This window comes from Rhincodon typus, chromosome 8 (assembly GCF_021869965.1).
Source record: "Rhincodon typus isolate 14 chromosome 8, sRhiTyp1.1, whole genome shotgun sequence".
NCBI lineage: Eukaryota > Metazoa > Chordata > Chondrichthyes > Orectolobiformes > Rhincodontidae > Rhincodon > Rhincodon typus.
In genome coordinates, this window is record NC_063339.1 from 64,552,495 (window position 1) to 64,578,472 (window position 25,978).

A 25,978-nucleotide genomic window follows, 5' to 3' on the forward strand; every position below is an offset into this window, starting at 1 on the left:
GGGGCTTAGAGATTCGGTTATTGCCCTTTTAGTGGGGAGATGACGATCTGAAATGGTGGCTGAAGCAGTAAATAACGATGTTGATAAAACCTCAGGGTTTTGTGGTGGGGTGTTGTTGTGTGTATATTGTCATGTGATTGCGGAAGGAGGCGGGGCCTGAAAAGTCGGAAGTTGTGTCGCTGGCGGCTGTTTGTTTTGTACCAGATCGAGTTTAAATCACTTTAAAGATGTCATCCGAGGAGTTTGAGAAGATGCACGAAGCCTTTGGTAGTGTTTTCGAGGAACTGAGGTGTCAATGTGAGCGTCTGCCTAAATATTCAGGAGGTGAGACTGAGAAATGCTGCTTTTTCTTTATGAGATTTGAGCGTAGGCCATTCAGTCCATCGAGTCTGCTCTACCATTCAATGATATCATTGGCTGATCTGACCCTTCTTACGAGAAGTTTCCCATTTGCTCCCCTTTAGGGAGACATTCCCTCTCACTGTGTACAGCCTGTAATCAGTCCTCGCCTCCATATGTTCTGCGTATAGCCCTGGCCTGTACTGGCCCTGCGTACAGCGCCGGTCCTGCACAAAGTACTGGCCCTGCGCACAGCGCCGGTCCTGCACAAAGTACTGGCCCTGCGCACAGCGCCGGTTTGCATGCGGCAAAGTCCAACAATGAACACCCTTTTGGACTCCAGTTCCGGTTCAAAACTAGCTGGCACTGTAACTTTGTGAAATCATCAACATGGAAAATGATAACCAAAACAGTTAGCCCTTCCTCTCCCTAGCCCGAACATCTTTTCTCTGCTTTGTGATGATACAATGGCTTAAGAGGTGTATTTTGTCCTGTTTTTCTTTTATGAAGAAAGGTTGAGACTTAGGCGCTCAGCGGTCTGCTCAAAGATAATTAAACGGCTTGCGAGGACTTGGGTTTTTTTTAAAGTTGGAGCAATAGAAGCAGCCTGAATGGGTCGGGTCAAACTCCCACAGAACCAGGATTTTTAGTTTTAGCCTTCTGCAGTTGCTGGTGTTTTGTTGCTAGAATTGCATGTGAGACAATCTATTTTACTGAATTTACCTTTCTCAACAGTGTGTTTATGGGATGTTACTATATTTGAACAGTTAAATAGTAGTTAATATATACTTTATTTTTTTAAGCATTTTCATAGAGTTACAGTTAAGCCAATTCTTTCCTTTTCTTTTTATTTTGTCTGTACTTTAACTGTAGTGTAAAAATAAAGCATGTTTTGCTTAAAGTCGAGTAGTTTGACTAATTGAATTGCATCTGGAACAATGCCTTACACTTGCCTTTTTAAAATAAGAAAAAGTTGGGGTAGGCTATCTTATCAATATATTTTGAGGGGGTTTGGTCTGGTTGATAACAGCTACAAACCATCTTTGACTTTATTATTTACAACCCTGAGATGGGTGAGATACTAAATGAATATTTTGCAACAATGTTTACTGTGGAGAAGGATATGGAAGATAGACAACTTGGGGAAATAAATAGTGATATCTTGGAAAAGTGCCCAAGTTACCGATGAGGTGGTACTGGATGTCTTAAAATGCATCAAAGTGGATAAATCCCCAGGACCTGATCAGGTAGGCTAGGGAAGTGATTGCTGGTCCCCTTGCTGAGATATTTGTATCATTGATAGCCATAGGTGAGGTGCCGAAAGACTGAAGATTGGCTAACGTGGTGCCAGTATTTAAGAAAGTTGGTAAGGAAAAGCCAGGGAACTGTAAACCGGTGAGCCTGCCATCGATGGTGAGCAAGTTGTTGGAGGGAATCCTGAGGGACAGGATTTACATGTATTTGGAAAGGCAAGGACTGATTAGGGATAGTCAACATGGCTTTGTGCATGGGAAATCGTGTTTCGCAGACTTGATTGAGTTTTTTGAAGAAGTGACGAAGAGGAACGGTGTATGTGGTCTATATGGATTTCAGTGAGGTGTTTGACAAGATTCTGCATGGTAGTCTGGTTAGCAAGGTTAGATCACATGGCATACAGGGAGAACTAGCCATGTGGATAGAGACTGTCTCCTACCTTTGAGCCAGAGAGTGGTGCTGGAGGGTTGCTTTTCAGACTGGAGGCCTGTGACCAGTGGTGTGCCGCTTTTCGTCATTTTCATAAATAATTTGGATGTAATGCCACCAAATTGGTGTTTAGTGGACAGCCAAGAAGGTTATTTCAGAGTACAACAGAACCTCGAACAGGTGGGCTGAGGTGTGGCAGATAGAATTTAATTTAGATAAATGTGAGGTACTCTGTTTAGTAAGACAAACCAGGGCAGGACTTACACACCTTAACAGTAAGGACCTGGGGAGTGTTGCCGAAGAAAGACACCTTGGAGTGCAGGTTCACAGTTCCTTGAAAATAGAGTTAGAGGTAGACAGGATAGTGAAGAAGGCATTTGGCACACTTGTCTTTATTGGTCAGTGCACTGAGTATAAGAGTTGGGAAGTCATGTTGTGGCTGTACAGGACATTTGTTAGACCACGTTTGGAATGCTGTATTCAATTCTGGTCTCCCTGCTATAGGAAGGATGTTGTGGGACTTGAAAGGGGTCAGAAAAGATTTACAAGGATGTTGCTATGTTTGGAGGGTTTGAACTATAGGGAGAGTTCGAATAGACTGGGGCTATTTTCTCTGGAGCGTTGGAGGTTGAGGGGTGACCTTTATAGAGGTTTATAAAATCATGACGACCATGGATAGGGTGAATAGCCAAGGTCTTTTTCCCAGGGTTGGGAAGCCCAAAACTAGAGGGCATAGGTTTAAGGTGAGAGAGGAAAGATTTTAAAAGGGATCTAAGGGCAACCTTTTCACACAGAGGTGGTGCGTGTATGCAATGAGCTGCCACAGGAAGTGGTGGAGATTGGTACAATTATAACATTTAAGGCATCTGGATGGGTACATGAATAGGAAAGACTCAGAAGGATATGGGCCAAATGCTGGCAAATGGGATGAGATTAATTTAGATATCTGGTCAACATGGACGAGGTGGACTGAAGGGTCTTCTGTTTCCATGCTGTACAACTCTGACTCAAGTGGGCAAAGATTGTGCAAATTGAGTTTAATGTAGGAAAATGTGAAAATTTGTTTAGGCAGGAAGTATAAAAAAGAAACGTACCAACTAAAATTTAGCATACCTTTAGTGATAGTTACATTGGTGCTGACTTGGAGGGCCGAAGGGCCTTTTCTGCGCTATATAAATCGGAGTAAACAGTGAGAAGTTGCAGAGCTGTAGATGCAGGGTGGATCATTTTGCATGAATTGCAAAAGGTTGGTATGCAGATACAGTTAAGTAATTGGGGAAGCTACTAGAGTGCTTTCACTTACTGCAAGGGAATTTGAATACAAAAGCAGGGATGTTATGCTTCAGGTATACTACTGAGGCACAATGCACAGCATTGGTCACCTTACTTAAGGAAGCACGTAAATACCTTGGAAACATTTCAGATGAGAGTAAAACCTGAATGGTGGATTGTCTTGAGGAAATATCGGATAGGCTAGGCTTGTATCTACAGAGGTCTAGAAGAGTGAGAGGTAACAACTGAAACGTGGAAGATCTTGAGGAATCTTGACATTGTGGATGCAGAGAGAATGTTTCCTCGATAGATTCTTGTTAAGCAAGGGTATGAAAGTTTATCGGGTACGAGAGAACGTGGATTTGAGTTTACATCAGATCAGCGCCAAACTATTGAATGGAGGAGCAGGCTGAAGGGGCTGAATGACCTATTCTTGTTTGTACGTTCAGAGATATTCCAGGATTTTGACCCAATGATATTGAAGTTGTATATTTCAAAGTCACATGGTGTCTAGCTGGGAGGGGAACTCATGGTGGTGTTCCCTTGCATCTGCTGCCCTTGTTCTACTAATGGATACTGCTACTATGGATTTTGAGGTGATACACACTGATGCCACGGTGTGTCAGTGGTGGATGGACTGAATATTTAAGCTGGTGGACAGGGCGTTGATCGGTTGGGAATGATTTGACTTTGAAATAGGCAAGGCAGCTGAAATGTTGGCCTTTTCTTTTGAAGAGAATAGAGTATAACAGTAGTGCTGTTTTGCTGAAACTATGCAAAACACTAATCAGACCACACCCAGAATACTATTAACAATTTTTTGTCTCCTTTTATTTAAGCAATGGGGCATTCCAGAGAAGGTTCACTAGGCTGGTCCCAGGTATGGAGTTATAAGGTTATAAGATCATAACTGTCTTACAAGGAGAGATTGAGTGGGTTGGAACGGTACTCTTTTGAGTTTAGAAGAATGAGGGGCTACCTTATTGAAACATACAGGATTCTTAAGGCTCTTGGCAGCATCCATCTCAAATTCTATTCTCTGTATTTCACCGTGCACTTCCTTTCTCCAACTATTTCATTCTGTACCTCTCTTCAATCGGAACACAGCACCCAAAGCTGACTGACGTTCTCGTCTCACAAGCTGCAATTTTCACTTGGTCTTTTAAATTCGATCACTTTCGATTCACAAGTGGTTAATTGCAATTCATGCTAGATTTATTATCTGCCAGTGAAATGCCACGTTAGCACCGATCAGGTTATCAAATTATATTTTGACATCCTTTCCCAAAAAAATGCCTGCGATCAAGTAAAATCTAGAAGGTCAAGTGAGAACTTCAAAAAGACGACGACAATGGCTGTTGGAAGGAGTACTGGAAGAAATTAGAGTGAAGACAGAAATAGATGGTGTCACTCTGGAACAAGTAGTAAAATTTGTTCTAATTAGAACTGGTGTTCACAAAAGGTAGTGGACTTAATCCTGAAGTCACAGGATTGAAATTGTATAATTTCTAGAAAGACAATAACAACAAGATAACTCAGGCTTGTAACAAGAAAGAAAATGGATAATATTTACATTCTATCCATTTTCCTGCGTGCTTCCAGAACCTGGATAACACAGATCCATGAAAAATACTTGAAGCCTTTGAAATGTGGATGTTTTAGATGTATACTTCAAATTACACGTAAAATCTATAAAGGAAATGAAGGGCGCTTGAAATTATAAGAGTAATACATACTCTTAGAAGGTGACATCGAGAAAAGAAAATGCCAGTACTTCGGCCATTTGATCCAAACTGAACAGCTGGAGATTTCATCTAGAGGTAAAGTAGAGGGTAATAGTAGGAGGAGTTGACAGAGGTATAGTTGGATAACGGATATCACCGTATCATTGCCAATGCGAGAGGATGATGTGAAACAGTCAAGCCTGCACGCTATGACAATAGATCTCCTGGTAGGAACAGTGACAAGCAGCAAGGTCTGCCTCAGAGGCAGTAAAAGGAGAAAAATGTGTTGGGAGCTGTCTTGAAAATAGAAAATTGTGGAAATACACCATGTACAGTACTGTACCTGCAAAAGGGACAAAATGGGTTTAAGATTTGATTGTAAATTGTCTGTCAGATTATTTAAATGGGTGATGTGCTTCACTGTTTAGGGTAAATCTGTCTATTTTAAATCTGTCTATTTTCTTGAGTTTTTGTACATGTTGACGGAGCGCATGAAAAGTTGTGGAGGGAGATGTTAGAACAGTAGAAAGAGACATGAATTATGTACGTGGGGATGAAGCATTTATCATAATTTTGACAAAACAAAGCTAAATACAAGGGTTTGTGGTCAGCTAAAACTAATTCCACTCACTCACTGGCAATAATGATAGGTAACAATCTCTCCCATTATTGTTTGCCTTAAATTGAACAAAATATAATGGTTCTGTTAATCCTGTGTATTCATCCAACATATGGGACTCATGTGAATAACAAAGGCAACCAAACCTTGTGTATATTATTTCCCAATGAATAAACTTGTGTCCCATGGTTATTAAGTACTTAAATTAGCGCAATGGGTAGCATCAAAAATAAAATGGTTTTTGTGGGGATTAATATAATGCAACATTTAGTGATGTCAACAGACGTGATGCCAGAATAAATAAAACAAATGCTGCTTCGCTTCTACTTATGATAGAAATGCAAAGTTTAAAAATAAAACTTTTAAACAGTAAGCATTCTGTTTTGCCCTCAGAGCTGAAACTGTTAAATCACAATTGTATCTGTGACCTGCCTCAGTATTTCTGCCTGTGGTAACTTGAGAAACCTGCAGATACATTGTAACCATGAAGGTGTGCATAAGTTACTATGTGAACATTATATGAAACCTCTTTGTAAAATAAACTTGGTGATCATGTGAGATTGTTGAGCAAATATTAGCTTAGGAACTGGAGAACAGAAGGCTGTTGTATTGTGAAGTTCCCCTAGGTAATGAAATATGCCATACCTGCATACCAGCAAATGTGACATGCTGATGCAGTTATTTTGAAAGAATAGTGCTCCGGCAATGTTGTCTTTCTAATGTGTTCAATAATATATATCCCACTGCGACAGATTTTGTGATAGTGGGAACTGCCGATGCTGGAGAATTTTCTAAAGAAGGGTCCAGACCCGAAACGTCAGCTTTCCTGCTGCTTGGCCTGCTGTGTTCATCCAGCTCTACACCTTGTTACAACAGATTTAGTGGTTTTTTTTGTGTGTTCTCCTTCCTTAACTATAGTAGTTTTGCGCTTTTTTTGCTCTCCATCTCATGCCACAATAAATTTATTTTTCCTCTTCTTATCAGATGAGAAGAAATTGACAACATGTACGAGCTAATAAGAGGAGCTTATTGCAGTCAATTAATAACTTGCCCATTTATCTATATTGTCCTTTTCTTCCTAAGTGTGTAACCTCTTTCAGATATCTCCCACTAACAAGTGAGTTATCCCTTGATATGGTGCTTCTGTATGCCATGTTAATCTGAATTGTATAAGTACAGTATTAGTAAAGGACGTCAGGGTGATCTAGAATCAATAGAATATATGGTCTAATTTTCTACAGTGCCAATAATAGGAAATCAAATAAAAAAGGAATTTGCTTCTGATTTTAATGCCAAAGCCAATGCAGTTAATGATCCATCTGTACAATTACTGGCAACCACAAACTAGTAGGCTTCCCTTATCCGTATATGATATCAATGATAGGAAATGCATCAGATGGCACAATTGCCACGTCATTATGGTACACTCACCGACATGCCCTCGTATGCATTACATATACCATTACCATTTATGTCTGGCATGAAAACTCAGGGAAGGATAAGTAGCTGCTCCCCAATCTGTCTTCTCAAGAATGTCAGACCTTCTGAATTCTCTTGGTTGAAATGTCTTTTGTCAATACTGTCTGATGCTTTGATCCTAGTAAGAATGGTTGTCATTGTTGGATTCCCTACATTGTATCAGAATTTGCAGTTTTTATATAATTCATTAGCTGAGTTTTTAGCAGAGTAGTCAAACTCACCATTGTGTTAGAATATCTATTCGTTTTTTTCCCTGTTGCTTTATTCAGGTTGCTGTGGGTACTGTGCTTGAAAGGTAATTGCTTCTGGGAGAGCTAAGGAAATGGGAGTATTGGTTAATAACATCTCACAGGATTTTGACGTGCAATCGGTTATCAGTAAAATTTGGAAAGTGCAATATTTTGGCCAGTCAAGGTTGTGTTTCAAGCATTGCAGTGGTCATAAATGAGTAAATCAACTGATACTGAACAAGTGTGTGATTCAAAAATTCCCTGAATATTTCCTGCATCTTAATACACAAGCTCATGTGTGTACACTAACTTATCAGATGGGCATTCAAAGCCTGAAACATGAAACATGCACCACGAACCATGTTGTCGTTGGTTGGCTCGCCGAGCTGGTTCATTGTTGCGCAGACGTTTCATTGCCCTGCTGGGTAACATCATCAGTGCAGTCTCCGATGAAGCGCTGTTGTGTTTTCCTGCCTGGTATTTAAACTCTGGTGTCCGTTGAGCTGGGTTACCTCATTTCCGGTTTTCCTTCGCAGTGGAGTATATATAGGATCTAGCTCTATGTGTTTGTTGATGGCCTTCTTAGTGGAGAACCAGGCCTCTAGGAATTCCCATGCTTGTCTCCGCTTGGCCTGTCCTAGGATCCTGGTGTTGTCCCAATCAAATTGGTGGTTTTCCTTATCCATGTGGATGGAGATGAGTGAGTATTGGTCATGTCTTTTTGTTGCTAGTTAATGTTCGTGTACTCTTGTGGCTAATTTTCTTCCTCTCTGTCCAATGTAGTGTTTGTTGCAGTCTTTGCAGGGAATCTTGTATATGACGCTGGTCCTGTCCATAGTGGGTAACGGGTCTTTGGTTCGAGTTAGCCGTTGGCTTAGGACCTATGCCTCACAACCCATTTTACCTTTAACGGCCAAATATATGAACAGATCACCTATCTCCGGATTAAAGCTGAGGTGGTGATGCAGAGACTCGAAAGCATGGCCCTTCCGCTAATCCAACCTCAACAATGGATATAATATGTGGACGACATCTTCGTCATTATTAAACAGACCAAACTAGGAGGAGACACACCAACTAATAAACAAAACTCTCACCGGGATCAAATTCACCAAGGAAGAGGAAAAGAACAAACAGCTCCCATTCCTGTATGTCCTGGTGAAACACAGGACCAACGGGGACTCCCTAACAAAGGACACAGGAAAGCCACACACGCTGACCAAGTACTGAATTTCAACAGTCACCACTGTAACACTCTCAAACGAAGTTACGTGAAAACACTATTTAAACAGGCAACAATACACTACAGCAACACAGAATTACACCAAAAAGAAGAATACCTCTCCAAGTATTAAAGGACAACAGATACCTGAAAAACTGGGTCAGAAGAAGAACCCTTTTTCTGAAGAAGGGTCTAGGCCCAAAACGTCAGCCTTCCTGCTCCTCTAATGCTGCTTGGCCTGCTGTGTTCATCCAGCTCTACACCTTGTTATCTCAGAAGAAGTCTATTATACGAACAACAACAGGAAGATCCTGCACATCCCAACACACTCATCATGCTACCTTATATCAAGAACACATCTGAACTGTCCACAAGACTCCTATGACCACTGGGCATCAGGGTAGCACACAAACCCACATCAACCCTACGCCAACTGCTAACCCGAACCAAAGACCCGTTATTTGGACATAACCAGTGTCATCTACAAGATTCCCTGCAAAGACTGCAACAAACATTACATTGGACAGGCAGGAAGAAAATTAGCCACAAGAGTACACAAACATCAACTAGCAACAAAAAGACATGACCAATACTCACTCATCTCCATCCACATGGATAAGGAAAACCACCAATTTGATTGGGACAACACCAGGATCCTGAGACAGGCCAAGCAGAGACCAGCACGGGAATTCCTAGAGGCCTGGTTCTCCACTAAGACGGCCATCAACAAACACATAGAGCTAGACCCTGTATATACTCCACTATGGAGGAAAACCAGAAGTGAGGTAACCCAGCTCAACGGACTCCAGAGTTTAAATACCAAGGCAGGAAAACAAAACAGCGCTTCATTGGAGGCTGCACTGATGATGTTACCCAGCAGGACAATGAAACGTCTGTGGAACAACGAACCAGCTCGGTGAGCCAACCAACCACAACATCCACAACCTGAGCTATAAATCTACTCAAAAACCTTAGAAACCATATACCATGTTTCTCTCCACAAATGCTGACAGACTTCCTGAGCATTTCCAGTGTGTTTTGCTATTGTAAACACATTCCTTGTTCTAATAAATCATATGCAAGACACCAGCCAACCATGAATTAGTAGCTGAACCTCAAAGTAGCCTAAATAAACTTTTCCAAAGATATTTTTGGTGTATTTTGTTGCCTGTAATGGCTTAATGGCCCCAAGGGTATCCAAAACCAAAATAAGTCTCAACAGTTATGGTGTTTAGCAAATTGAGGATGAGTTTGGGGATGTAGAGTTTCCATAAAGCTTCATTGGAATTGTATATTATCTTCCATTTGATGTTTTGCAGAACAGAAGAAAAGATTTCTGCGTGAAATTGACGAAAAAGTTGATGAAGCAAATGAAGTTGTAAGTACTGAGGGGCAGAGAATCTCAAAAATGCACTCTGATTTACTCAACAAATCTAAGTTTCAATTATTGGCAGTATTGCAATTTAGTTTATCAAGGATGCCCGTAATAGCTGTTATTTTGAGAAATTGCATCTTTGCTGCGTGCTTTTGTTTTCAGCTGGATGGAATGGAAAAGGAATTAAGGAAAGCACCACTCTCATTCCGTAATCCGATGAATACAAAAATTCGTTCATACAGAAAAGATGTGAGCAAGCTGCAGCAGGATGTTAGAAGTAATGGATATGGATTACGTAGTGATGTTAAGTACACAGAGTACAGTGCTGAAAATGAACAAAGCGTAAGTACTGCAACTAAAAAATATTGTTGTAGTGATTACATTTTTGTGCATGTTATGTACAACTAATAGAATATTCTGTTCATTCCAGGGCTGACCTTCAGCTTGTCACACTAATGTCTTTTTTTTTGGTTAGCAGCAGTGGAATTGTTTGAAGTAGCAATTTATTTAATCTCAAGACTCCTGCATTAGGTACCACATGGGAAGTAGCAAAATCATTTTCCTTGACATTGTAATTGTCCCTTTTAGCACTGGAATTTTTCCAATTTTACTAACCATCTTTATGGACTCCTTAAATGAGATTCCGTTCCATTCAGTGTGCAATATTGTCCATTGTGGAGTTGGTTCATATAGGCCTGTTTGTAGTCTGTACAGTGAGAAGACATTCATTTTTTAGTTTGACTCAATGAGAGACCCAGAGGTCAACCTGTTTCCATGTCAGCTTTTCAATATGCTAAAAGTTAAGCAGACAAACAAAATGTGTATTAGGGAAAATAGCTTCTCTGTCATTTGCCTGAAGTTGGGTGAAGCGCATTTCTCAGATTAAAGGTGAAGCTTTTTATGAAGGAGAAACAAATGACTTACCGGTGGCAGAAAATATCGCATTACACTCCAGAACATTTTGACGTTGAGAAGCACATCACTTGTCTGTGCATTTTAAGTGAGCTTGTAACGATGAGAACTAAAACCTTGTCTATCATCTTGTTATTTGTGAAGGCAACTGAAAACTCTTGTCTTTCAGAATTACTTAGCAGCTCAGCGTGCTTTGCTTTTGCAAGGTACAGACAGTCTGAACAGAGCAACTCAGAGTATAGATTGTTCTCACAGAATAGCAGCAGAGACTGATCAGATAGGTTCGGATATAATTGAGGAACTTGGAGGGCAACGAGAGCAACTGGAACGCTCTAAAGACAGGGTGAGTTCAAGAGTCAAGTACACGTGAAGGAAATGCAATTTGTTAAGAAATATTGAGAAAACGCTTGTCGGGTCTGAAAACCTCAAACTGGATAACTTGAGACTTTGCTCCCTTTTTCTATTCATACTCTGATTTTTGTTCCTAAGCTAATAAACACAGGTGACAATTTGAGCCGGAGTCGGAAAATACTGCGTTCCATGTCCAGAAGGTAAGATTAAGATTGAGTCTTGTTTAATAAATAGCAAAAAAAGCACAGCACCACCACAGTTGCATCAAGGTGGAAATTGAGTGTTTTCTTTAAGTTGTATGGAGGTGGAGACAGAAGTAAGATTTTTGCTCCAATTTACACTAGGTGATCAAATTAAAATTAGTGAGGGGTTAATAATGAAGTGATCATCTGGTTTCCTGGAGCTGTTACATTTTCTGCTGGCAGTGCCTTTGTTTATATATGTACAAAATTATCAATGATATGTTCTGTGCAAAATACAATACCTTTGCACCAATCAGGTACTAATTAGATTTTGTTTGACTCTAGAGCTTAGGATCTTGGCTACAGCTTATAGTATTAAAAATAGGGCACGTGAAAGAAGCCAAAATAGGCTGGAGTACTGGAATGGATTAGTAGAAGGGAGGAGTAAAACCACATCACAATTTTAAATAATTTTATTACTTAATAGCTGGCATGTGAATGGGCCTTAAAGCCTGTATCCCAAGGGTCAAACAGGTACTTTACTGCTCCTCCACTTGAGTACGTGGTAGCTTTAGTTTCATTATTAGAGATAATGAAGTGGTAGTTTGTTGCCAAAAATCATTAAAGCAGGAATGTATTTTTTTCAGTGATCACTTGATATTTGAAACATTAAAAAGTTGATTGGTTACTGTAGTAGTGAGTATAAGATAGTTGTAAGAGTAGAAAGTCAATGAATTTATTAACTGTTTTGATCTCTCTCTCTAGGGTTATGACAAACAAGTTGCTACTGGGCATTATCATCCTTCTGGAAGTGGTAATTCTAGCAGCGGTCGTATATCTCAAGTTCTTCCGCAAACATTAACCCAGAGACATTTGTGCAATTTTAGTACATTGAACTCCTGCTTTAGTGCTTCCCATAAAGCTCACAAGTTTCTAGCTCTACAAGACAGTGTCGACAGATAAGACTGAGGATGTATTGAAGTATTTTTATTACTGAATCATTTCCATTCATCACATGCTCCACCTCATTGAGGACATCCATTGTGGTTTGATGGGTCTTCAGATGACAATGTATCTTTGAGCAAGATTAAGAAACTTAACAAATTAAGTTGCATTTGATCAGTCTCTTTAAACTTTGTTGCCAATAACTACATTGTAGTAATGTGCACAAACTTTTAATAAAGTCATTTGATATTTAACAAATGTTCTATTGGTCTTGAACATCTTTCTCTCCTGAGGAAAAACTTATTTAATAGATTTAAGAGTATACAGATTTATCCCTGCTAGAGTTTTCTTATGCAAAGTACAGAACACTTGAAAGTACAGTCAACTGTCCTGACCAGATAGCTTGACTAATTCAAATATAGCTCCAACTAGCTGAATAGAGAAATGATATTCTTTTCACTAGAATGTATTGAAAAAGCTCACTAGGGTGTTGTTCACATTACCTTATCTTCCTTATTCATATAGTTGGAGGGCTTAGAACACACTGTGTCCTATTAATATATCCCAAGGATAGAGGTGTATATGGAACAGAGTACTATTTCTCTAAATTTCAATTCTGGAATATGATTTTGTACAAGCTAAACACTTTGTTCCTCTCCTCCCCACCCATCCCAGTTCCTAAAGCCGTATGGTCTGTTCGTTTGTTGTACATGTTGCACTGGGTGTTGGTAATTCATCACATTTGCCATGGGATCCTTCTCGGGCCTGTCCCAAAGAAAAGGAAATGACGTCTACTGCAATATTTACTGTAGCATTAAGTTCTGCATCTGAGGTCGCAAGTTTAGGGTTGACTTCCACCAGATCCATTGCAGACAGCAATCCTGTATGAGAAAATAAACTTGCTTATCACCTTGCACTGAAATACAGTAAGTTTAAGTCACTTGTACCAGCACTGAACTGCTGTTGACTTTGGTTAAGTTGTAACTTTTTGCATTAAACCTGATAATGAGGGAAACAACTAACTGCTTTTGGTCATTAGTTTCATACCTGTGTTCTGCACAGCCTCTGCAATATACATCCCTTCCCTGTACGTCAGTCCTCCTATCACCGGAGTGCCAGTAGCAGGAGCTAAAGATGGGTCAATGGCATCTACATCATAGCTCAGGTGCACTGGTCTTTTCTGTCTGAAAAGGAACATTCCGAATTAGACTTGTAGCAACTGCTGACATTTCCTTTTTTTTTTATTTTCCACCGTTGAAAGACATTGCTAATTCATCAATTCAGGTTCTTCAACCATCCCAGTATCTCCAACACATACCAATATTCATTTCTAGTCCATCTGCCAAGTAAAGGGCATAATGGATTATATTTGTTCCACAAATTCCCCAAAGTGAATGGTGCTGTATGAGCCTGTACTGCACAGCAGTGTTTACAAACAAACTGCCCTATCAGGATCAATACAAAATTAAACATAGCTGCTTCTTGGAGGCAACCCAAAGCAATAGGTTCTTATTTTCTATCAAAATAAATGCAAAATAACAGCTACATTTGGATCTTCTAACCTACTTTCCAATAAGGTGATCAAATGTTCTTTCCATTACTTTATGTATTCCCAGTTGATCCACCTCTTTCATTGAGAAGTATCGGATGCCAAAGTTTTTCAGGATGTAACTGTTGGTATGAAAACAATTTTATAAACATCTGTCAATTTAAATTGCAAAGGGCCTGTTGAGTCAAAGTTATACATTTGTGATCACTTTTAGGACTTATACACTTAGTGTCTCAGTTTTGGTCAATCTACAAAAAAAAATAGGATATCCTGTCTCACAATGTCATATGTTGGAATGAGCACAAGATTCCATGCTACCTTAAAGAAAGGTGCAGTTATACACTGAACATTACATGTTGAAATTCCAGATTAAATGGTGATTTTTTTTCTTGCTGTTTCAGACATTATGTAGCTACTTAATTCAAAGACTACACTTGGAAGTTAAATGGAAGTTATGAAGCAAGTGCCATGTTATTCCAAGCCACTCAAACACAGAACTGAAGTAGTGATTTGAATAAGGAATCTTCAATTAGAAATTGCATCAAGATGTATTGAGGTTAAAGAAACAAGTGAAAGGCCAATTTCAGAATCATTAAATTATCAGTGAACAAAGATGTTTACTGTGCACCAAAGGCAACACTGTGGTAGACTTACACATAAAACAAAAAATAAGTGTTCTTACTATTCAGCAGGATCAACATCCCGAACACCAATATAAACCAAGTCTTTTGCAGAAATACAAGGAGTCATCCAGGAAAATCCAGGAAGTGGTGGTATCTGCATTAAAAAAACGAAGTTACATCTTAAGTTTATATTGGGTCTTAGATTTATCAAGTTCATGAGTTCACAAGATGTCACTTAACTGGTTCAATCCCAATAGAAATTTTACCTTGTCCTGAAGTTCTCTGATAAGGAATGATACTGGTTGTCCATGCAGATTACCAGACATTGATGTTAGAGGTGTGTTCAGATCACAGTGTGCATCAACCCATATGACACACAAATCAGGACGCTGCTGTGCATGCCCATGGACTGAGCCAATTCCTAAACTGGATATTGATGATAAACAGAATGTTATGAGTACATTTAAGTTAGGTCTGTGTTCCCCCCGCACAGTGCATTCATATTGAACTAGCATCTAATTTTCCCACAAAATTCTAATCAAATCTTAAGTTTTTTTTGAAAAAGTAGATCTGAAATAAAGTGTCTCACCTGTGATCCCCTCCAAGCATAATGCTTAGGTGACCATCACTAACTGCTCGGCTGACTGCTTCAGTTAATGACTGGTTGGCTAAACCCACTGTTCTTGGGTGGTGGACAATGTTGTTATATGGTGTGTCATTTGGTACAGTGGTGAAACTCAGATCTCCATAATCATGCACTTTGCAACCTGGAAATATAGAAATTTATGAATTAGAAAAATGCTCATGTAACTTGTGGAAAGTCCCAAGTCCATCCCCAAACTCTTACACACAGGGTGACCAGGCCTGGACTTTAAGCTTAGTCTGCATGATGAGTTCACTCCTTTCCAGTATACTTAACTCTGGTCTGTGTTCATCTCTCCAAATGGAGAGTCTATTCTAACTGATTCCTTTGCTGAACCAGCTAGTCTATGATTAATACCCTGCAGCACTACAGACAAATGGGCTTTTGATTGATAATGTTACCAGTGGATAAAGTTGGTTAAAATCCAGGTCTTCAGCTGATCATCTAAATTGGACTTAGATGTTTGAAACTGTGGAATGGAAAGCTTCCTAAATGATTAGCAGGTAACACGGATTGAACAATTGATCAGATGTCCTCATGTATTACCTTTATCCTTCTAACTACAGCTCTACATGTGGTGACTGGCCTTTTAATCATACTAAATTGCCAAATTTTAAATACAGGAGCGCTCTAACCATTAGTCTCCAGTTACCATCCTCAATGCAACTGTCATCAGTTCAGTTTCCAATACTGGTCAAAAGATTCTAAGCAAACCGAACGCGATGTCTTCTTCTTCCCCACCCCCTCCACAGAAGACATGCAGATTTAAGTGTTTTCATGTTTTTATTTCATGTTTTATTAATCTTTTCATGGAATGCGAGCATCCCTGGTGAGCTCAACATTTATAGCCCTCCCTAACTGCCCCTGAGGAGGAAGGTTTCTTAACATTCGTATGGTGTAATACACTCAATGTTTGAGGGAGCTTCAGAATGTTGATCCAGTAACAAATGAGGGAATGATGTAGTTCTAAGTCAAGATGGTATGCAGCATAATAGGGAACTTAAAGGTAGCTCTACTAGGCTCTGGAGAAGTGGTGGGTTGGAAGGTGCAGTCCAAATCGCTTTGGCAAGTTGTTACCGTTCATCTTAATGTGGTACATAGTGTACTCACCATGCTGCAGAGTGGAGGGCAGGAATATTTAAGATGATTGTTGGGATTGTTCTTGAGCATTGTTGGAGCCACATCCTTCCAGACAGGCTATACCCCAATAGACTCCATTTGTGCCTTGTTGATGTAAACATAATTTGGGGAGTCATTCCCAACCTCCGATCTGTTCTTGTAACCGCATTTTTAAATAAATGGTTGGTAGAGTTAGATCTGATCAATAGCAACCAATGGTTTTTTAAAAAGATTCTTCAGCAATGGTATTGAATCTATTCAATGGCAAGAGAAGGCTGGATCCTCTTGCTGGAGATGGCCATTTCCTGGCACATCAAAAATGAATGTTTGCCCAAATCTGACTGGTACCAACTGCCTTAGCACTAGTTGTCATGAACTTTGAAACAATAAATCAATGTGGTTCAGGGCTGATTAATGGTGAAAAGGCAGTTTGAATGAATAAGGATATGATGGTTATCAATACATTATTCAGTGTACAGAATAAGACTAAGAATGGATTACAAATGGGAAAAACAAAGTTGATACAAGTTACATTTCTAATGCACCTTCAATAAAAAAGCCATATACATTTGGTATTTGCACCAAATTTACAACTTGTTTACAACTATTAAGTAAACCTGGATGGTTAAATATTCTTAGTTGCAAAGAGATTAGGAATGGACATCCCACAATGGCTTTTCAATTTACAATTTCTGTAACCAAAAAGAGGTAGTCAATAATCTGTCTGGGATAATTACCCTATAATTTGACTCAATTTACTTGGACAAGTATGCACTTCATGTATAAAGAGATTGTTCCTTGCTGTCACAGCTCAGTAAGTATATTTGCTAATTGAGACAGGAGCATTGGTTACAATTAAAATATTGCCCCTGCAATAGAATCATAGGTTTGGATTTTTTACATGTCTACTATTCAGAGGTGAGGCAATGGCCTTGTGGTATTATCGCTGGACTGTTAATCCGGAGACCCAGATAATGTTCTGGGGACCCGGGTTTGAATCCTGCTGTGGCAGATGGTGGAATTTGAATTCAATAAAATATCTAGAATTAACAATCTGATGATGACCACAAATCCATTGTCACTTGTCAAAAAACCCGTCTAGTTCACTAATGTCCTTTAGGGAAGGAAACTGCCATTCTTACCTGGTCTGGCCTATATGTGACTCCAGACCCACAGCAATGTGGTTGACTCTGAACTGCCCTCTGGGCAATTAGGGATGGGCAATAAATGCTGCCTAGCCAGCGACACCCTCATCCCGTGAATGAATTAAAAAAGGCAACAGAAGTGAGAAATTTGACAATTGATACCGCTATAGAAGTAGAGCTGAAAAATACTGTTTGTGGGTAACACTCATTTCATTGCTAACTGTAACCATGTTTAGATGGAATTCTACTTCAAGGTTTCATGATGCCCCAAACAGTTAAAATGCAGGAAGGGCTTTCAATCCAGATCACTATCTACCAACTGTTCCAGAACTTGTATGTAGACACTGGGTATATAGTACCCCAACTGAAAAGGATGTCCTTTTGCTCAATAATAGGGCGATGACCAAGGACATTCAAGTGAAGTACGTGCAATTTTCAACAAAAAAGGTTGTTTAAATGAATCCTTTCAGTCATACTATAGAGGAATTTTGTTCCTTCTGGTTGTGTTCTGAGATTTGACTTGTACTGAAAATGTCTGTACTGCCTCTAATGGGACCAAAAAAGTACAACTGTTACAATGAGATCAAAGTAATAATATTTATAACAGTTTTGCATTTTAATGACAGGCTCATCTAGTTATATTAGCTGATACAACATTAGTAAAAATAAAATGGTTCTTACATATAGGACCATTCTACCAACTTTCTTCCAAGGTAGATACAAGTAAGCAAAAAGGTAATATTGATCTGTTTACCGGACCTCAAAGAGGTCCCTTTGGCAAAATGGCATCAGGATTAAGGAAAACAAATTGGAGAAACTTGTCTAATCTATCATAATCCTCACGCACAGTAGAGGCAATGAGTTGCAAACAAAGTGAGAACAAGTCCTTCATATTGCATCACATTTTACACAACATAAACAGCAGTTGCCAAGAGAAAAAAAAAGTTTCAGTATTACAACTGGCTGATTTGTGTTTTAATTGGGAGGCAGTGTTAGAGGTGTAAATGGATGGATGGGAGGAATGTTTTGAAAATTCAGACTGATGATACTTTTTGAGATAGTAGTCAAAGGAGCCAGACCACACAGCTCCACCCAGTTATCATGACTTACCAAACAATGATCACCAAATAAAGATGGGATGCACAATTAATAGTTAAAAGTTAGAGAGATTTTAAATATTTATTTCCTCTTCAGTTCTTGTTTTTGAGCCTAATTAATTAGCAAACATTAGTGAGCAGATGCTATTCACTGTTAAGTCCCCTGGATCTAGTTGTTTAAAAACTATTTGCTAGTCTGCAACCTTTTCTGTACAAAGAAACTACTTGATGTTTTCTCCACTCAGTTGAGGAATATTGCAGAATGAGGAGAGAGGAAGGATGTAAAACTTCCCAAGTAGGTTGGTATTTAACATATTTCTTATCCTTTTTGTGTACTGAGGTCGATACACTGAATAGTCCTGCTCACTTAAGTCTTGAACTAGAATTGAAGTTATAGCCCTTCATTTTCAACATCAAGCTAACAGCTTACCAACTATAAGGCATTGGTTTCAACCAGTCCTCAGTTATAGCGATCTAAATATGAATCTTTTAGATGTGTCACTACAAGTAGATTGGAGAAGTGGGGCTGTTCTCCTTGGAGAATATTTGAAAGGGTGTTAAAACCATGAGGTGTAAGCCAAGTTGAGTAGATAATAGGTAGTGATAAAAGATGTTTCCATTGGTAGAGGATTAAGAACCATTTAAGAACTGATTTAAGAGGTTTGGCAAAACAAAAATCACAAGAATTTAAAAATACACAGCAAGTGGTGAGGATCTAGAATGCACTATCCTGGAGTGTGGTAGAGGTAGATTTACTCCTCCACATCAGAGTTGGATCATTAATAGAAGTGCTATGAGGAACAGGCAGTTAAATGGGACCAGGCAAGTTATTCTGGCCAAGAACCAGCACAGACAAAATGGGCCAAAATGTTACACTACAGAGGACATTCTATACTCAGATTGTGGAAAACGATTTGTTGTGCACACAATAAATTAACTCAAGTCAAATTGCTTTGTAAAGACATCAGATCAAGATGCAAACTTATGGAGACCTTTGAAAAGATGCACAGCAAAGCCCAGTTAAAAGATGGCATTTTGGTTGGTGAAACATGTACAAGAGTCTAGGTTGCAGAGGTATCTCCCCTGCCTGCATGTTTACTTCCCTCAAGTGCCAATCTATTTTCTTTTAAAATCACTTATCACATGTCCAAGCCTTAAATTTGTGTACCCTAGCTTCTGTAACAACTATTTTGTTTATAGTATGGAAAGATGTCAATTTTGTACAAAATAATCTTCATTCAGTCTCCTTTGAGGAGCAACCACAGCTTCTCCAACCTAACCTGGTCACTAAAATCCTCCATTGCTGGAACCATTCTAGTAAATCTCCTCTGTGCCCTCATCTTTCCTAAAGCATAGTGATGGGAACTGAATACCAATTGTGACTGAATCAGAGCTTGAGAGATTTGGTGCAACTTCCTTGCCTTTTGTCCACTGTATCTATATTTGTGAAACCCAAGATCTCATACTCTCAACTCTTAATAACGCCTTCAATAATAGTCTCCAGCATAATTATAACCCCCAGATCCTTGTCTCCCACTCGAGGGCTCTGCAATGAAGACTATACTGCTTCTTCCTAACCCTTTTTCCAAAACATTTTTGCTGTGCAATATCAAATTCCATCCAGCACGTGTCTGCCCATTCTGCAAGCTAAACTATATGCTGTTGCAGTCAATTGTTATTAGTCTTGTTTGGTGCACCTCCATGTTTTGTATCATCTTAAAATTGAACAATTGCTTTTGCTCATCCATGATTTAGCGTTGATCAGACCATAAAGCAGTTAAGAATATCTAGTTCACGGTTCATGTATTAGAATTTAATCTTCAGTTTTAGGAACTAAAGTTTCTGTAGAAATTGGGATAAAAGTAAGTGGGGCAAGTAGAAACTTTGAGGTTGATAGTTGAGAAGTAGGATCAGAAACAGCAGATGAGTTTGTTGATCTAAAGATTAGAGTCTGCACTGTTTGCAGTAATGCAAGTCTAGACAGACTATTTTGGGATTCTGCAAAGACAAACCCATTTACTTTTTTCGATTAATTTCTTTTCTTACATGAGGAGATACTTAACCCAAGGATAGCTCAGAGCAGACTGTATCATAGGGCTGAGTGAAACTTAATACGGTTCTCTGGTTTCTGTGTATCGACTAGGAGATGTTAGTTGTAGTTTAGAGCTGGGGAAGTACTGAAATGGGAAGTGGATCCTTTCTGCACAAGAGCTGCAGTTACCAGACTTGAGACAGGTGGGGCTCAGGGGAAAACCCAAAAGAGTGGTGGCTTCATCCTGTGGAAAAAGTTTGAGCTAACAAGCAGTCTTGGGCAGCTGAGAATGAGAAACAAGCCCACAAACAGCATTTCCTTAATATGGCAGTAAAAGATCAGAGCTTACATAAATTCAGAAGCAGCTCAGTGAAGCCAGCTACCTGATACAAGTGGAAACTGAAAGCAGAGTCAGAGACTTTGAAGGCTTTCCAAGGCTACATTGTTGGAAGTGAAGAAGCAAAATTCCTTGTAAAAGGAGACATGCACTTTAATGACCCAGTGTCAGTAAAGTCTGAGTCAGATCTGGCTTGGCTGCATTGGCCATTAAATGTGCACTTTGTGGGTGTTTCTCCATTAACTTAATTAGACTTAGACCTGAATGTTAGTTTTGAGTTCTATATAGTGTGCTGGATTCGGAATTTTTGTTTAAAACAAAAGAGTTCTGTATACTACTTAGTTACTGTTTGTTTTGTTCAAGTTGTATTCTGAGGTTTTTAGCATTACAATTCAATGCTGGAATCCTACCACTTAATCTCAACCTTTGTTTTCACTGCATTTAAAAAAAATTATGGTCCACCTAGCCAGATCATAGTATTCTCATAACTAGATTATAGCACCACACTTCTGATTGCATTGTTTTGATGGCTCCCAAAGTACTGTGGCTGACCTTATTCCTCCAAGTGAAGAATATAGAAATGGGATACAGTGAAACTATGGTGTCTCCAGAGTTAGAACTGGAGACAGATGAACAAGTTAGCATTAATGGGTATCACATTTGGACAACAAGGTGGAAAACCATTAAGGATAGTGCCATGAACACAGAACACTGGAAGAACTAGATGAGGGCAGTGACCAGAATTAGACTATGACACAATTTGGTGCAAAAAATTTTAAACAAAAAAACTAATTGTGGGATCAAATCCAAAGCTAGCTAAAACTTAGGTATTCAAAAAACCCATCACATGCATGCTTGTCAGAAAGAAATGGATAGTGTTTTCCAAACACCCCAAAAGATTTGTGTTGCTCAATTCCAACAATTGTTTAAATAGAATTTGTCAAATTCAACTTTTCATTGGTAGTAGGATGAGCTGCAATTTCTGCCCATTTTCCAAAACTTCTGGAGGCAGCACAGACAAAGACAGAAAATGAAAGAAGCAGTTATATATTGATTCGTGTACACTGAGCTCCTTGTCTCCCAACAAGTAGAGTTACAGAAAAATTAGTGTCAACTGACAAAGTCAGTCCATGTCATCATGACACCTATAAAGAGTAAACAGTAAGCATAATTGGGTCCTTTGTCTGTCTTTATTTGAAGGGTGGAGTGGGGGCAGGGCAAGAGAGGAATTCAATGTAGGCTATGAATACATAGCTGCTTTTATATTATTTTTCTGTAATCTATGCTGCCTCCGACCATTTTGAAAAAGAGCAGAAATCACCTACCAATGGCAACATTTGTGAAAGGTCGAGATTAGCGCACACTATTTAAACAATTGTTGAAATGGGACAGTACAGTTTGCTTGGAATAAAGGGAAAACATCACTGTTTCAGGCATGCATGCGACAATATGGAAGCAGTAAAGGAACTGACTAACAAGAGAGTCAAAGAATATTAGGGGTAAAGCAGGAAAGTGAAAGAGGCCAAAATTAGTTAACAAATTAAAATGGATGGCAGAGCAAACTCAAAGGGCCAAATGGCCCACTCTTGACCCTAGTTCATACATTCATAGTACTTTGCTGTGCCTCTTGCAACATTTTGTTCTTTGCAAATAGCCACATTAAGTCTGGAGAAAGATTTTAAAGAGACACAAAGGGCATTTTTCTTTTAGCACAGTAGTGAGTGTTCGGAATGAACCTCCAAAGCAAGTGCTCGATATGGGTACAATCAACATTTAAAACTCATTTAAACAAGTACATGAATAAGAAATGTTTGGAGGGATATGGGCCAATAGCAGGCAGTTGGGACCAGTTTAGTTTGGGATTATGGTCAGCATGGACTGCAGGGTCTGTTACCATGCTATATGACTCTAAATCATAGCAGCACAGTTCCTTTTCAATTACACACCAGTTTGCACTTCTGCAGCACATTGCTTCAAAACAGTGTGCGGTTATTTAGATCTGATCATGTATTGTAAGCGTGGTCACGATTCTGGGAAATATACCAGCCAATTTACATTCAGCAAGTTCCTAGAAATAGTGTTTGTGACCACGACTAGGTTGTCTTCTCTAAAACAATGTCGTTGGACATTTGTTCAATCTCCTCCACAAGATGGCACAGCGCAGTAAGTGTGGGAGTAGATTTTTAGCCACAATCTTCTGGCTTCAGTAAAAGAAATAAGTACCACTGGAGCCCATGCAGTAGTTACAAGTAATTTGGAGGCAATTCAAATCTGCTGATTCTGTTCTCTTAACTTTCTCCTGGTTTTAAAAACGAGATTTAAAAAAGTAGCAATCCGGAAAGTAGTAAGGATTAAGCAAAACATTACAAATGCAAAAAAAAAAGAGAAAACCCTCAGGTTTTCGCAGGCAGTATCCACGGAATGGAGACGCCAGAAAGTCCACCTTATTTTCTTTCAGATGTGGGTAGTTTCGTTTGCAGAATTGCTAGTGGACTACGCTGTCTCAGGAGTACAAATAAACAAGGGATAAATCCTCAGCACTGGTTCAGATTTGTAAAAGCAACTTTTTTCTACAAAATAACATCTTGGCTACATTTCACCGCACATTATTCCGTCTACCATGTAGTGGGAAAATCGCAATTAAAGTCAACTGAAGTTATGTACAGTATTTGCGTTCCTTTTTAAACAAAGCCACCAAACGGAAACTTGATCATTTGCAATGCTGGAGGAGAAGCAACTTAGACAAATATTAAAAAAAACGACATTACGATCACGAACTTGGCTTCCTTCAATTGTGGGGATTTGGAGGAATAAGGAATATTCCCATGGTGAATTAACTTGATACGTTTGAGGATAGCGCTGGTACACAGCTCCCCCCCAGCGCGCACACACACATAAAAGCAGCCTCTGCCTATTGAGGCCAGCCTCAGCTCAGCAGCATCTCCCAGTAATGGGGTGGGTGAGCTAGAGACCGCACTCAGCGAACTCTCCCTCCGGAGCCGCCACGCTACCCCCCCTCCCCCCTCCACAACTCACCCAGACCCGAAAGCCTCTCCGCCAAGCCGGCGTCCCGGATCGCCTGCGGTCCTCCTTCCACTCCTCGCCGTTTCTGAAAAGAGACATTTTTGTTTTTTTAAACAAAAAAAAAACGAGTCATTTACAAACCCCGGTCCAGAAAGAGCCTGAATCAGAATCGTGAATCATGCTCTAATTCAGTCCCACGCACCAGATTCTAATATAAGATCGTTGGTACAGGATTGCTAATCGGGTCTTTTTTAAAACAAAAAAAGCTTACAACAACGATCGGTACCTGGCCGTAGGAGAACGGTGCTCCAATGATCCCCACAGAATGCACTGATCGCCTCTGCTTAGCGAGCCGGCCCAGCTGCTTCGCCAGAATATGACATACACCCCTCTGCAAAGACATCTTTTCAAACTAGTAGTAAACACCGGGCAGCCCCCTTTTTATAAATGCGCTGCTCCATCAACATCCCTGCGATTGGTTCACCCATCATGGGCGGAAATACTCGCGAGCAGAGAAGTGTAAGAGGAGACCATGTCCTCCAGACACCATAAACGCTGGACTATTTTAAAATATCTCCTAACTTGCAGCATTCCTTGCTGAACGGGCAAACCTCTGACAAACTCAAAAGCAGACAGAAGGCGATTTCCACTTCAGTCTTCTCTCCCTCGCTTCCCCGAAGCTGGCTTCTTTTTGGGATTGTGTGTCTTCACAAATGGTGAGCACCCTCTGACACCTTGCCCTGCAAGGTCAAAACTCACACGACGCCAGGTTGTAGTCCAATAGGCTTATTTGAAAACGCAAGCTTTCGAAGCTCAGCTCCTTCCCCCGGCAGGTAGCCATTATTCTTGTGTGAGTTTAGAACAGACTTATTAGATATTGGCAAGTCATTATAACCTGGTCACCTTCCAACTTTGTGCAGCGTACATGTCTGGGCAGGTGCATTTGCCACTTGTACCCTAGTGATTAACTAATTGATGAACATCGAATAGATAGAATTTGGACTATTTGCTTACAATTGTTGTAAGATGAACATACTGATCAGTGGAGGTGTTATGGAAAATAGTTTATGTCAGGATGGTACAAGGACATTAATATGAGAGGATTGTCAGATCTATTGGGCAGAGGGACTTCACATTTCAGCTGGTCACTGATAGTGTCAACTTCATCAACTTTTATCTTCCATTAGAGTTGGCCTGTAGCTGCCTGGAAGACACTGGAGTCTGATATTTACGTACTTTTTAATGGGCACCCTCTGAATTTTTGGGGAGCTAGGGTGAAGAATGTTGGCTAGACATTTTGGCTAATTTATCTTCCAGGGTACACTCATGAGCCATGGATGGATAGTGTTTCTTTTTGTTTTGCTTAATGCCAGAGTTACTTCTTCTGCTGTCTGAACAGGTTCTTCTCCACTTTTGGATTGAATTCCATACTATAATCCTGATCTTTGGTCATCTGGGTGTGGAAAGAATGCAGGAAAGTTAGGGGATCTCACCAGGGGCTGGGGTTAACCATTTGTACCTTGAAGTTGAGGGCAGCCCATTGGAGTATCTGTCTTCCCTCCTACTGTTGTCTTATCCACATCTGGGTGGTCCTGGAGAAGGAGAGCTGTAGCTCCCATGAATGTCTAGTGGACAACAGTGATTAATTATTATTTAAATTCCCTTTAATTTTATGATTTACTTGTTTATTGTGGTCCTTTTTAAAAGGTGAGCATTTTGTTTTTCACCTGGTGATTCTCTGGCAAACTAATGTCTCTTTATCAGTTAGTTTAAATTAGAATTCAAAAATTTGGGAAATGGACAGGCTGCTGTATGACAAAATGAAAGATTTAAGAAATAGCAAAGTCATAATTATTAAGCAGGAGTTGCAGCTAATGTAATGGCCTAGGATAAAAGTCAGATTAGAAAATGGAAAGTTTCTGCAGAGCAGAATAGAGAGATTGGAAAGGAAAACCGAACTTGATATAACAACACAGGCAAACTAACCAAAAAAAAGGAATATTTATGTATGGAATTCTTTATGGAAACCATTAGTCTGTGTTTCTTGGAAAAGGTACAAAAATTTGTAAATATCGA

The 25,978-nt window shown here is 39.6% G+C and overlaps 2 protein-coding genes across 2 annotated transcripts; one reads left to right on the forward strand and one right to left on the reverse strand.

Annotated features, from left to right (window-relative positions):
• Positions 1–10: 10 nt before the first annotated feature.
• vti1b (vesicle transport through interaction with t-SNAREs 1B) lies at positions 11–12,587 on the forward strand. Its single transcript, XM_048600153.1, has 6 exons — positions 11–324; positions 9,888–9,946; positions 10,106–10,285; positions 11,025–11,198; positions 11,345–11,406; positions 12,154–12,587. Exons 1-6 carry the CDS (start codon positions 228–230, stop codon positions 12,248–12,250), a joined length of 669 nt encoding a protein of 222 aa, XP_048456110.1. The 5' UTR covers positions 11–227; the 3' UTR covers positions 12,251–12,587.
• Positions 12,361–24,392, reverse strand: arg2 (arginase 2). Its single transcript, XM_020534920.2, has 8 exons — positions 24,189–24,392; positions 23,915–23,987; positions 15,095–15,272; positions 14,772–14,931; positions 14,565–14,659; positions 13,900–14,004; positions 13,381–13,517; positions 12,361–13,214 (listed from the first exon to the last, which is right to left on the reverse strand). The coding sequence occupies exons 1-8, from the start codon at positions 24,303–24,305 to the stop codon at positions 13,012–13,014; spliced, it is 1,068 nt and encodes a 355-aa protein (XP_020390509.1). The 5' UTR covers positions 24,306–24,392; the 3' UTR covers positions 12,361–13,011.
• Positions 24,393–25,978: the final 1,586 nt, after the last annotated feature.

Bases quoted from the DNA above. Each gene is read 5' to 3' on its own strand.
- vti1b (XM_048600153.1), top strand. From the start codon at position 228: ATGTCATCCGAGGAGTTTGAGAAGATGCACGAAGCCTTTGGTAGTGTT. The intron at 325-9,887 runs GTGAGACTGAGA...GATGTTTTGCAG, and splicing joins TCTGCCTAAATATTCAGGAG to AACAGAAGAAAAGATTTCTG. The intron at 11,407-12,153 runs GTAAGATTAAGA...CTCTCTCTCTAG, and splicing joins CTGCGTTCCATGTCCAGAAG to GGTTATGACAAACAAGTTGC.
- arg2 (XM_020534920.2), bottom strand. From the start codon at position 24,305: ATGTCTTTGCAGAGGGGTGTATGTCATATTCTGGCGAAGCAGCTGGGC. The intron at 15,273-23,914 runs GTGAGTTGTGGA...CTATATTTCCAG, and splicing joins GGAGAGGCTTTCGGGTCTGG to GTTGCAAAGTGCATGATTAT. The intron at 14,005-14,564 runs GTAAGAACACTT...TCATACCAACAG, and splicing joins GATGTTGATCCTGCTGAATA to TTACATCCTGAAAAACTTTG.